The sequence below is a fragment of the Neomonachus schauinslandi genome, chromosome 2, assembly GCF_002201575.2.
Source record: "Neomonachus schauinslandi chromosome 2, ASM220157v2, whole genome shotgun sequence".
In the NCBI taxonomy this organism is placed as follows: Eukaryota; Metazoa; Chordata; class Mammalia; order Carnivora; family Phocidae; genus Neomonachus; species Neomonachus schauinslandi.
This window is the reverse complement of record NC_058404.1, coordinates 50,572,428-50,585,171: the sequence shown is the minus strand read 5'-3', so window position 1 is coordinate 50,585,171 and position 12,744 is coordinate 50,572,428. Positions and strand designations below refer to the sequence as shown.

At 44.6% G+C, this 12,744-nt stretch overlaps 1 protein-coding gene across 5 annotated transcripts in view; it reads right to left on the bottom strand.

Annotated features, from left to right (window-relative positions):
• Nucleotides 1–10,315: 10,315 nt before the first annotated feature.
• HMBOX1 (homeobox containing 1) overlaps nt 10,316–12,744 on the bottom strand; it is a 185,245-nt gene continuing 182,816 nt past the window's right edge. For 3 of the 5 annotated variants that reach the window (XM_021698797.1, XM_021698798.1, XM_021698799.1), the window contains 2 exons: nt 12,641–12,712; nt 10,316–10,977 (listed from right to left, as the gene is read on the bottom strand). In XM_021698797.1, coding sequence (XP_021554472.1) covers nt 10,840–10,977; nt 12,641–12,712 — 210 coding nt within the window. In that variant the 3' untranslated portion in view covers nt 10,316–10,839. The remainder of the gene's footprint in view (nt 10,978–12,640; nt 12,713–12,744) is intronic. The other 2 variants (XM_021698800.1, XM_021698801.1) reach the window with 1 other exon arrangement.

Below are 12,744 nucleotides of genomic sequence, written 5' to 3'. Positions count from 1 at the left end.
GGAGCGGAGCCCAGGGGGAATCAGAGAAGGCTGTGGGCTCTTCCAGGGGAGGCAACTAGGATGTTCTTGGTATCTTCTGGCAGGGGAATGTCCCACCTTGCAGCCTAGGTGAATGTGAAGAAAACAGGGCTGGGCCCAGCAAGGGCTTTTCTCTTTCCTGTTTCTGCAGACCAGGGCGAACGGACGGGGGAGAACAGGTGTGTGGGAAGTCGGGACAGCCTGCTCTAGACTCACAGGACTGCACGGGCCTGCTTTCTGTTGTCCGCGTGAGAAAAACTGCTAGGAAAAGAAGAGGCCCTTTCTAAAGGAGTGTTCTGGCAAAACCAGTGAACAGTAAAGAAAAGCCTTGCCAGAGATGCCGATGCTTGAAGGGAGAAGCTCCCTACCCCCCACCCCTGCCCACAAGAACTTTGGTTTTGGTTTCGTGGTGCCCATTTTCAGAGATGCAGGATTAAGGGACTCACTGACTCTAACATATTGAAATGTGGTTTTCAAGGCAAATCACTAACAATAATGCTCTTGAAAGGAGCCCACGGCTGAACTCTCACCTTCGTTCAGTCCGCTCTACTAATGTATGCACTGCCTACCCGGCCTAGGACTCTGGCATACAAACAAGAGTTGAGTGTAGGATCGCTAGAGCGGCTGCTGTTTACATTAATACAGAACTAATGTCATTTTGTTTCCAGTTTAATAGCTTCAACGAATGATGAAGTGGAAAAATGACCCTCATAAGTTTATGCTGGGCTCTTAGTTTCAGTAAAGCAACAAAAGGGGAGCAGTTTCTGGGCTTAAAGGAAGCCAGAAAACAAGACTGGAATTTCAGCGTGACCTGGAAGGGATGGGAAGCTGGAAAAGTTATAAAGGCAACACAAATCTTGTGACTCATCTCTGCTATGCGTACTGGTTGGTTAAGAGTCACGTGCGCTTTCCAAGGACAGAGTTAATGTTTCCATTCCAAAATTTCAGGGGCACCCAACTGCCACCAGTCATGCCAGATCTGGATCAATAGCTAAACGGAAGGCACACATACCTTGTTCCCTTCACATTAGGGTGGGTTTTCTTTCCTTTTTTTTGGTGGGAGGAATAGATAATCAAAAAACCCCATTAGCCAGATAATGAAACAAGGTACCTATTACAGGGGCCACCAGTCCCAAGTAGTCAACCTGGTGAATCCGCTCACGGGGCCACTCCAACTGGGGCCTTCCTCCGGGGCGGATTCCACTCTCTTGGGCTTCAAGGATGCCTAGGACATGACAGAGTGGATGAGAAGAGGGAGGGACAGCCAGCCCCTGAGAACCACTTATTTGCAAGAGGAAAAGAGCTGGAGAAGCGAGGGGGAGAGAAACATGGAATTTCAGTCCTGTCCTCAGGTCAGCTTGGAGTTGGTGCCCCTGACAGTAGTCACTGAGCTGCCACCTGAACCCCGAGGCAGCTCGCCCCTGTGCCAGACTGTGATTAGAAAGTTCTTATGCCAAGCCCAAATCTGCACCTGTCTCCATGCAGGGCAGACACGAATACCACAGTCCCAGAACCTCCTACTGGCTCAGGCCCACTGCCTCTCATGACTGTGACGGACGTGACAGCAGAATGAGCTGGAATGGCTTAGCTAAACACTTCTGTGCAGAAGCAGGATGCCTAACAGTAACAGGAACTATGAAGATGCTCGAAGAGCTAAATAGAGAGAAAAGAGGAAGTGTGTGAGATTTTTAACATTCTCTGCCTCAACTAACTGGAAGTGCTAGTAAATTCTACTTCTCCTCAAAACAGATGAGACAGCCCTACTGTTTCTTCCCCCAAAGAGGCAGGAACTCACATTTGCCTTCTGGAGACAGGATGCTTCAAACAAGAGGTTTCACATCACAGCTGCGGAGCCTTCCTGAGGTCACACTACGTTTCTATTACCGTCACTAAGCAAGGAGAAAGACCAAGGGGAAGGGATGCTCTCGTGTCTAGAGCATCACGGTAACACTAGTTCAGTGTCAGAGGGAATGAAGGGCACGGAGAGAGGATAGCATTGGGAATTCTCCAGCATGGTCATGTGGGAAAACGAAACAGGTTAAATGCAGTGGTTTCATTCAGAGCAATGCCAGGCAGACTCTGTGGTCCATTCTCCAATGAACATCCTACTAAGATGAAAGAAGCAACCGGAGATTTCACTCTTCTCCATTAAGGTGCGCAGTCCATGAATCTTCAAGAATAAATGAGGCAGAACACTCAGCACAGTGCCTGGCACACAGTACATGCTCAGTAAATGTCAGCGGCTATTATCATGAGCTTTGAATGCTTCAGGAGGTCTGAATGTCTCTTGCTGCATCATGATTTAGAATGACGTCTTTACTCCGTTTTCTTGTAAGAGCAACTTCTGGCGTTTTCTTCCAAAAAATATGTATTTCATTGGTAAGTACTACCTATGTTTTTATGGATTTTGGTGACTTGGCTTTCTTTTTTGGTTTTTTCTTTTTAGTGGGGGCTGCTGGTGGTACCGGCATTTATGGCGTAGGGTGTTTTGAATCACTGAAGTGGCCTCTGGAAACACCTGGGGAGGGAGATGTCTTGCCAACTCCAGTTCTTTTTTAGTAGCACCATTCCTTAAGCAGCACATCTAATACTTTGATCCCTAAAACAGTAGATTGTGTTAGAAGGTTTTAACTGCAGTGATAATTCTATTTTCTTTGAATGTAAGCAGATAATCAGAATGTTCTGCTGGCCGTTTTAATGCACGTCTCACAAGTCACAGAATTATACTCACCTAGTCAGTTCTCAGAATTGCAAATCTTAAGACAGATTCTCAACTGTAATGAAGATGGTTATCTTCCAGCAGCTGGGAAAATAAGGGATGGGATATTCTGCTCTTTGGGGTCATAAATCCACGATCATTCCAACTGTCAGAAGACTGACAGGATCCCACAGAAAAGTCTCAAGGACAGCACATGTGTCGTGAAAGCAGGCTTGCTGGGGGTGGGGCTGAAAGTCCCTTTTAGATCATATAGAAAGAGAAGCACTGAGTAAGAACTTTTACTGGCATTTTTCCTGATTTAGCCCAACTGCTATATATTTGGAGGTATTTTTGAGGGGAACCAGAATAAAGGACCCAAGGCAGAACCCTTTCCCAAATTCTGTGTGTGTGTGTGTGTGTAGGTAGGTAGGTAGGGGTGTGTGTGTGTGTGTGTGCAGGGGGAGAGAACAGTTATAGAGATGCAGCCTATGTCAGCATTTTCATCAGACTGAAGTTTAGCATTTGGTTAGGGCCCCCTCTGATGCATGGACAGGGGTAAAGGTCTGTAGGAGGGTGAGCAGCAAAATATGAACAAAAGCAAGAGCTGCATTGTCTCAGTGGTTACTAACCAATCCTGGGGCGTCAGCACTGAAGGAAGAAAGGGCTCATGGGCCAGGCTCATGAGCACAGCTGGGAGCCACACGGGAATGAAGCAGCTGGAGGGGCCACTTGGCACTATGCTGGGTGCTGCTATTTGCGTAGACTGACTCTTGATATAACTGAATGAAGACTCCTGCAAGTGATGGGAAAAAACCAAAAGCATGTTTTAGAGAAAGGCTAGATCAAGACGCAGCAGGTCCGGTCCAGTGGGAGGCCTCGGCGGCGAGAAGAGCGGACATCCTGGGCAGGAGACAGCGTAAGGCGTCCAGACCACCCGATGCTCAGTGGGTGGGACAAGGTGGATGAAGAAAAAGGAGGAATAGTGGAAGGGAGAGAAAGAGAACATGGACTCGGAAGGGCTAGGGCGACAACCCCACCGACTCAGCAGAACAACGGAGAAAACCCTGGCTAAGAAAAGGCTGCCGGTACAAGGAAGTTGGTGGTTGCCGTGTAAGAGCGGTGTGGGGGCACGCACGTGCATCCAGTAACCTCAGGACACTGCGAGTATCAGTACTCCAGTTATGCCCCAGAACTGTTCACAGCCCGTATGTGTTTGTGTCATGTCAGCCGAACATCATATGATCCAATGAGGAAAATGTGTAAATTCCCACTTGATACTTTCTGATGGTGAGGACAATGGAAATAGCAAGTAAGCAGGGTAAGAATTAAAACCCCGGGGAGCTTGTTAAGCAGTCAATGTCCTCAAGTTAGGTGCACAGTATGGTAGCTGGCTAGCAAGTCAGGCAGAGTGGTGGAGGCCTTTCAGGGGTTGACTCATGTTGGGATTCTGACTGTACTTTCTGCCAAAGGTGGAGCAGGTTGAAACTGGATGTGAGAGAGGGGTTTCAAATAACACAGAAGTCAAATGTGGAGCAGTAGCAAAGGCTTCCATTTTGAAACTGAAATAACTCCAAATCCTTCTCTTTCACTGAGGAGAGGACATGAACACCATGTCATTATTTTAGTTTACTGAGTTGCTGTTCCAAATGTTCTTGGGAGCATTAGTGCTAAAAGGGAACAGGGAATGGGAGCTCTGCCATTTCCAATCACATAAAGGACAGAAATCCTTTTAATTATGACCATGCCAATCTACATCTTGCTAAAACAGCTAATTACATGTCAGGAGGACACTCAGTCATTCAGAACAATTGTCATTATATTTTTATATATTCATTCTGTGCCACCCCCCTCAATTACCATGGTTACAATTTGAAAGGATTCAGGCAAACCTTCATTTCATCACAGCACACCAATGTGAATTTGAGAGTTAATTATGGATGTACAGAGCCACTTTCATTAAAAGAGAAAATGCAAATGGAGTTAAGGGAGCGGCACCCTGAGATGTCTGAACTGGGAGCCACGCTGCGAGCACACGCCCTACTCAGGTCAGCGTCGGGCAGCCCTCGTGGACCACACACTCTCGACAGCTGCCCCACGCCACTGCACCATGGGGCTCAGACACCCATGGGAGAGCACAGTACTGCTGTCCACATCAATCCCCAAACTTGCCAAGTAAAAAGGACGTCAGGAGAGCAAGGCAAAGCCTCCTGCAGATGCATCCTTGTTTGCTGTTGGGGAGCTGCGCTGGCTAATGAGCTAACGGGCGTGGAATGTGGGTGGTTAGTAGTCAGTGGTGTAAAATGCTAGTTAGACTTCACTTGAATGGAATTGACTTGATTTAGTTCTGCTCACTGCTTGGCCCCAAGTGTCATGTGAAGTCCAGTGATCTGCATACTTGTTACCCATGTCATCTATTACATCCTCAAGGTCCTTGGGTGATGGTAAGAACATGGTGTAAGATCTTTTGGTGCAGCCAGAGTTTCCCTCTCTTCTCCACCATATCTACTCCCCTCTTAATTACAAAGGAAAACTAATGTTACAGGAAATGGGATTTCTCAGATTGTTAGCTTTCTCTTTGCTGCTGCTTCTCACATCCACCAAGAAAGAATAATGAAGCTGATGCAGAAACCTCACAGTTTATGAACTTCCAGCTTTTGAACGTCCATGGGTAGGAACAAAGTTGCACTTCAGAGTAAGCGAGTCAACCATCCTTTAAGTTGGCAAAAGCAGTAGCTTATCACTTTTAGCTTATAAGTAAAGAGAATTAAGAACAGCTTTTCTGAACATAACCTGTTTGTGATAGGAGTTTCTGTAATCAGAAAAGGGACTTATAGGCTTGATGTATTTAAAAAGCCTTTCCCACCACCTCAGTAGGGTAGTTCTCCTGAGAGTGGTAAAGAAATCTTTCCTCTTAAGTGATAGTCCTCTTTTGAAAAGAAGAGCATATAATGAAGGAGACGGGGGAGCTGGAAAAGAAAGGGCCTCTGCCTTGACAACAGGCTACGGTCAGGGAAATCCTTATAGGATTACCTGGCCAGTCATAGTTGCCTCCCTGGGAAAACCTCGTGTTCTCATTATGGTGCAATACCTTCAAACTGGAAAACTTAGGTGTCACGAAGTAATGTAAATTAGACATTCCGGAAATTAAGAAACAGGAAGAGGGTTTTCAGGGCATGCAGCTCAGTTAGCCAAATGCAATATGGCTGACAACTGATCCCAGAATCCTGAGTAAACATCCTTGCTACTTAGCACACAAAAAGGAATGTTTCAAATGTGTAATTCCCACCCCTGCCCCAGTGCATCCCCCACCCCACCCCTGTGCCCCACACAGACGCCACCAGCAGAGCTGGTCAGTACGCCCAACTTTCACTTGGGAAATCTTGACAAACAAATCTGGCTCAGTAAAGCTATAAATGGATTTGGCTGGTCTCAAAGCCCCAATGAATACAGTAGTAAAACATTACTAATAATCACAACAACAAAATGACAAAATCTATCACCACTCTGACCGAAGAATTAAACACGGACAGAGATTAACACAGAAAACCAACGCACAATGTGAAGGGTCAGGACTATTCAGTGTAGAGTGCTACTGAGCACAAGATCATCAATAACAAGAAAAATTATTGCCTAAGAATCTGTTGAGACTCACTGGGGATAAAATACTCTGGTTGTTCTCTGTACAAGAAAAGACAAAAAGCAATTTTAAAAGGCAGAGCCACAAGTTAAATGGGAAGACTGCTTCTACCCAAACCCTTCTTAAGACCAAGAGAGTAAGGACTTGGAAGTTCACATTTTTAGGACAGGGGTGGGAGGATGTGTATGAAGAAGGGATTATTTCCACTGTTATGGGCAGAAATAATGTAGCTGGTCAGTGGAATTATGTAGCTGGTCAAAAAGATGGCCTGCAAGACAGGAAGGAGTGCTTGTGTGAAGAGATGGCCCACACCCACCTACTCTGCCTACCGTGGAAGATAAATCCCAGCAAAGATGTCAGCTCAAGATGAGGCCTTAGTACTGGAGACCAGAGGCAAATGGAAGAGGAGCTGTTCACAGAGGGAGACGAAGTGACTGGAGATTCCTGATGAAATGAGTCTATTTACACCTGGTGCCTGATGGTTGGAATCCAGGAGGGAAGTTTGTAAAGACAAAGGCCAAACAGGGAGAACTGAAACAAGTGTATGAATGAGCTCTTCATGAGTTGTCCCCTTTGAGGTAAAAAATCTATGTGGATGTCTGGCCCCAGCAGTAGTACTGCTGGTCACCAGACTGCCCCGCCACCCTAAATCTACCAGGGACTGGGGTATTGGATTTGCACGCTTCAGTAGTGATGAGCTGCTTCCTCACTCACATCTTTTTAGGTGGTCACCTCTACTGAGCTAGAGTGAAAGGTATCTTAAAGGGGTCTTCCTGTTCCAGGAACTTTCTTCCTGTGAAGGAATAATAGGAGAATGTGGGGGGCGGGGCTGTCCCACCCAAAGACAGTGTGCGGGAACTGGACAGATTCCCTAGGTAGGTGGAAGGTGACCACACTTATCAACCACTTTAAAGGACTGAGACTGTGAAGAAAATCGCCCTAAGGGGTACTCAAAATTACACACTTTGCTGAAATAAACCTGAAATAAACCAAAATGTCTGGTTGGTACTGACTGGCACCAGAAGGTCTCAGCTAAGAGTATACTGTACTGCCTTCCCTGCCCTTCATCCTACATTAGGGTTATCAACAGCAAGGCAGAAATCCCACTGGGATGGTCCATCTTTCGAAGGTCCCTTTGTAAGGCTGTGTTGTAAGAGGAGCAGGAAGTTTACCCATTTGACTACAGTAATTCAATCAAAGTGTCTTTAAAAAAGAAAAAGAAATAACAGAAAAGTTATAAGAACTGCTGACAAGGTTCCACATCCCCACCCTCAGTCTTCCTCACTAGGGACAAGCAGTCCTGAAACAGACTTCTGGGGCCTGAGGGAAGTACAGTATGGAGTAAGAAAGGAGGGACATAACAACCAAAAAGCACAGAACGTGATTTTTTTTTAGAGCCTGGCTCTTTTCCCTTCAGTAGGAGAGCAGTTTAGGGTTTCTGTTTAAATACTACCAAACCTGAAAAAGCTTAAGAAAACAAATTCACTATCCAAAGATATTACAAATTAGACAGTGGCAACTCCATATGCCATTATAAGAACTAAGATAGCCTGGACAAGACAGAATTCAACCTGGTGACAAAAAAACAAAAACCAAACAAACTCCAAAACAAAAAACCAACCAACAATGGTAGATTTAAATCTAGGCCCCAAAGAACTACATTTTTGCTCTTAGTGAAAAAGCAAAAGTTGTATGTAAGGCAGCAGGTCGTCTTAGGAGCAGGCCAGCAGTCTTCTTCAATTAAAAGAAGAATTCTGGATGAAAGATTCCTTCCTCCTGTTCCCACTGAACCCAATCTAGGCTAGCCTGCACTGGTAGACATGTTCTCTCACTTTTTCCAGGTTGCCAGACAGGGCCCAGGGCTGCTTTCATAGATATGACTCTCCTTTATTCTCTGAAGCTTTTTCCTTTCTTAAGGCCTTAAAACAATGAAACCTTTTAGCTCTTCTCTGGCAATCAGTGTATTTCTTTAGAAACTGCAGCTGTCTTAACAGTTTGAGTCTGTTTCTTTAAAAAGACCAGCAAGAACAAATGATACTAGCAATCCCATCATAAAGAAGCTATCAATTATAATAATCTCCTTACAATAAATCATGGATGTGGCTTGTCAGACACTATAGTTTTCTCTCTTCTTTTCTTTCTGAGTCAACTGAGATTAAGCAGACAAAATTCCACCGAAATGGAAAGATACAATATATTTCTTCTACGTAATATAAAAGGAAAGAGATAACATAATCTCCTAACTGAAATAAAAAGTCAAACACACCAAGAAAGAAAATGAGTAGGGGGATCATTCCTGAGAATAACAAATGCTACTCTTGAATTTGTTGGTTCAAGTAATACAGTAAAACAGAAAAGACTACCCCATTTTACTTCAGTTCTTGGAAGCTGGAAGTATATACATTATCTGCCTGAAATCCACAAACAAGAGCAGGCCCAGTCCCTGCCCACGGCTCTTTAAAATCACAGACCCATATAAGGTGGCATCTTCGTGCCCTCTCGAAGGCTTCCGCACACTGGCCTAAGCAGGATGAACGGATACGGAGAAGACCTCGTCAGCATGTGCCTTAAGTGGAGTCAGACCAGCTAAAAACTGGTGGATATTTAATATCTCCCTAACAAGGAAGGGAAAAACAAAGAAGGTCAGTCTTTCTCTCAATGGTTTTAGGCTGAATACATTTGGTGGGGGAGGAGGGGTGAAGAGGTAAGGAAATGCACCTTCCTTCCACCTCAGAAATCGTTCTCAGGTAATGGACGACAAGACAGAAGCCCTGTTTAATAGCCAGCCCCACATCCCCCTTTAAACAAGGCTCCGCCATGCGTAGAAAGGAGATGGAATGAGGCAGAAAATATACAGCAGTCATGCCTCCTTCAGACGCACCCTACGCTGCTACATCGAAGGCGGTTTCCTCTTCCCCACAGTGACAGTGTGTCATTTAATCGGGATGCCAAGAGATCATTTTCATACAAGGCCAGCAGACGTAATTTTCTTTGATGCATGAATAGTTCATCATTTTGCTACTAGATGACAAGGTGATCACAGGGTGACTTTATAACGCAAGTTCACTGTTTGGTATTTTGAGTTCTCAAAATGAAAAAAAGATTTATCAAATATAAATATCTTTAAAAAGTAACAAAAGTGCTACATATGTGATCAAGGAAAAAAATTCCATTAGTTACTGCCGCTTAAAGTAGATTAAACTTTACAAATATTACCACATCCATTATCAATATGGCTTCCAATTATTAAATAAATTGCCTGTAGCAATATAGCTTTTCACACCTCTACAAGGACAGAGTAAAGAGAACACCAAAGCAGTCACATCACGTTGTATCTCGAAGACCCACCACATAAGTGGCAATTGTCCCCTGCTTTTTTCTGCTCCTATTTAGGAAAGTATTTGCATTTCTGATAGTCAGCCAGCATAATCCCACTCTAAAGTCCTCTATCAACCTCTCATATTGAGGGGGCTTCAGTTAATGGATACAAAGACTGGAAGTTCATTCACTCATTTGTGACCTTAGCTCCATCCTTGAAAGACTTTTTGGCAGCAGGGAAAAGGGACACCAACAGGAGGCAGAGCAGCTTCCATGATGCCTCCAGCACTTTTCCGGGCAGGCACATACCTGTGCCATGCAATGTACAGTGGTTCTGAGAACTGGACTTAACATCCATTAGACATTCAGCTCATGTTTTTTTCCAATGCTCTCAAGCTGGGTTGTTTTTTGTTTTTTTTTTAATGACTTTTGTTTTTTGTCTTTTTGTTTGTTTGAATCATGGTCCCAAAGGCAGAAGGCAGTATTTTGTCTACTAAGTCACACAGCTTGTGAGAGGAAAGGATGTCTGTGTCAGGCATGTTAACATCAACCAAAATCTGAGATCAAGTTTTTCCATGCACATTCTTAGCACAGCACCCAAAGAAGTATAATCTAGCCACAGTGTGACTATTATGAGGCACGGCTTATTGCAGCTGGAAATCAATGATTCCCACGCTGAGTGGGAATTCTAGTGTTCCTTTTACTCTGCGGATACTCCCCAAATGGTGTCTGTCAATCCTGGGCCACACTACCTCAGCTTGCATCCTATCAGTCTTGGGGAAGGAAAAGGGTACAGACTAGTGTTACAGGAATCTAAAGGTACCCAAGGTTTTACATGTAGCCTAATATTGGAGAACTGAGGGCTATCTAAATACCTGGAAGCACTTTCGTGGAATGCTAAGACAGAGCAGCAAGATTTTCTAGCCTCGGGGGCTGGGAGAGGGAGTTTGGTTGGTTGGTTGGTTATTATTTACTGGGAATTAATACTGAGAGAGTATATGCAAAGGCTGAGGGCACCATGCCATCTTCACAGAACAAGACCCTAACGGCTAACTGACATACAAGAAACTGCAAGTTATACTGTAAGAACACATGTTAAGGACCGAGGAAAGTCTGCTAAGGTGCTACGTCTAAACTAAGTTAACTTCTCCTGTTCAACCCTCCCTGATCAGTCGTCATCCAGGGCCTCTGTCTTGATTTCGTTGGCTCCTTGTCGGGCCAATGCCAAGATAGTGTGGTTGACTGCTGCCATTTCCACAGCTAATGAGATGGGGTCTTGGTGGTCACTATGGCTAGTGCTGTCATCCTAGATGTGCAGAAATAAGAAACAAATGTTATTAGTGGATTGGCAAAATTCTCCAACTCACAGAAAGGCATGCTGAGGGCAAGGCGAGGCAGAACATTCGTGGGAGGAAACAGTGGGGGAGGGGCTCATGACACAGTAGAGGTGAAATGTATTTAAGTAGACACTGAATGGAAATAGGTCAGGACTTCCAATTGACATTTTTATGATTCAACAAATAAAAAGCACCAAAATGTTTTTTTCTTGCTGAGAATTTTATTCCTTCTATCGGAAAGACTGCTGGTGATGCTAGTCAAATCTGATCAGTCTAGTTTGCAACAAACGTAGCACTAGTCATTGAAGGCCAAACTAGTGAGCTATTAAATTCTGGGCTGGTACTCTTACAAACAGATTATCAGACCTCATCGTATCTCTCTGCTGAACTGAGAAAACTAAACTACAGACACCAACATCTAATGGGTAAAAATGCGCTTTTATATAAGAACAAAAAACCCAAACCTCTCAATTACAACAGGACAAAAGTATACCAGCTGGAAATGGCTACGGGAGACCATGCGTGGTGCTCTCCTGCTGTCAGGCTGCTGTGCCAGGGAAGCGGCAGGTGTCGTACTTAGGGCGAGTGTGAAGCTCTCCTTCCGTGCACAGCTCAATGTGTTAAACAATAAAGCTGTGAAGGAAACTGGCATTGCAGGGTGTTTGTCAGGCACTGAAGATGGTGTTACAAATAAGGGGTAAGTTTCTCACCTGTCACATCTTCAGGGGAACTCTGCATCAGAAAGCTTTGGAAAGGGTAAGCCCCTTTGGAAAAAAAATCATGGGATGTGCTGCCCTTAGGGCATGTGGAAAAAATGGTGGAAATGATCCACCTACATTGGTAGACTGAAAAATAACAGGAATATTTTTGATTAGAAAGAGAATATTTGCTTGAATAAAATGTGGAGCTATGATTTGGAGTCCTAAAAAGAGAAAAGGTAATCCCTGGGAACTATGGGCATCACTGTTTCATTCCCATTTTCACAGACTGGTCTTTAGAGTTGAAAAGGAGGTTGTGTGCACTCCTGCACACAACCTGTCTGCACTCAAGCTGGTAACCAGAGGCTGTAAAGTGGTTGGCAGAGGGAAGAACAGAGCGGACTACATTTAAGAGCTGGCTGAGGGGCCACGAAGAGGTGTATATACACCATAGGAAAGAACAAAAGTTTCCCTGCTAGGGTCCGGAAGAGAGCATACATTCTTTTCATATTCCAAACAGAAATGAATTTTAAATCCTATGACAATTTTAATGAAATCTGTCAAGAGATATGTGGGGGGAAAACTCCCACATTCTTAGTGACTGAATTATTCCATCCAGTGGCTACAATTAAATATATTCCCCCCCCCCAAGCAATGAATACTAGGTCAGGGTGACGTGAGAAGACATGCATTTATGACAAGATGTGTGTGTCAATGTGCCAGAGACTCTGGAAGAACCACTCATCTAGGCATGAGGGTTCTCACTGCAATGGGGCCGTGGTGGGTGGGACCTTCTACTGTGTGCTGCGTTGGTACATGTTTAGGCATGGATTACAGCTACCCAGTAGCCCCTAGTATTTCTCAAACATTGAGTGTGTGTGTGGTGGATGGTGTAACTTGCTTGTTTGGATCAGATCCTCCTCTCTTCTTCTACCTTCTCTGCTTCTCTGCCTCCCTCTGAACTTCTTCCCTCCTCCTCCTCCCCATTGCGTACTTGCCAAGTATCCTGTTGTATGACAATAAATCCATGTGGGTGAA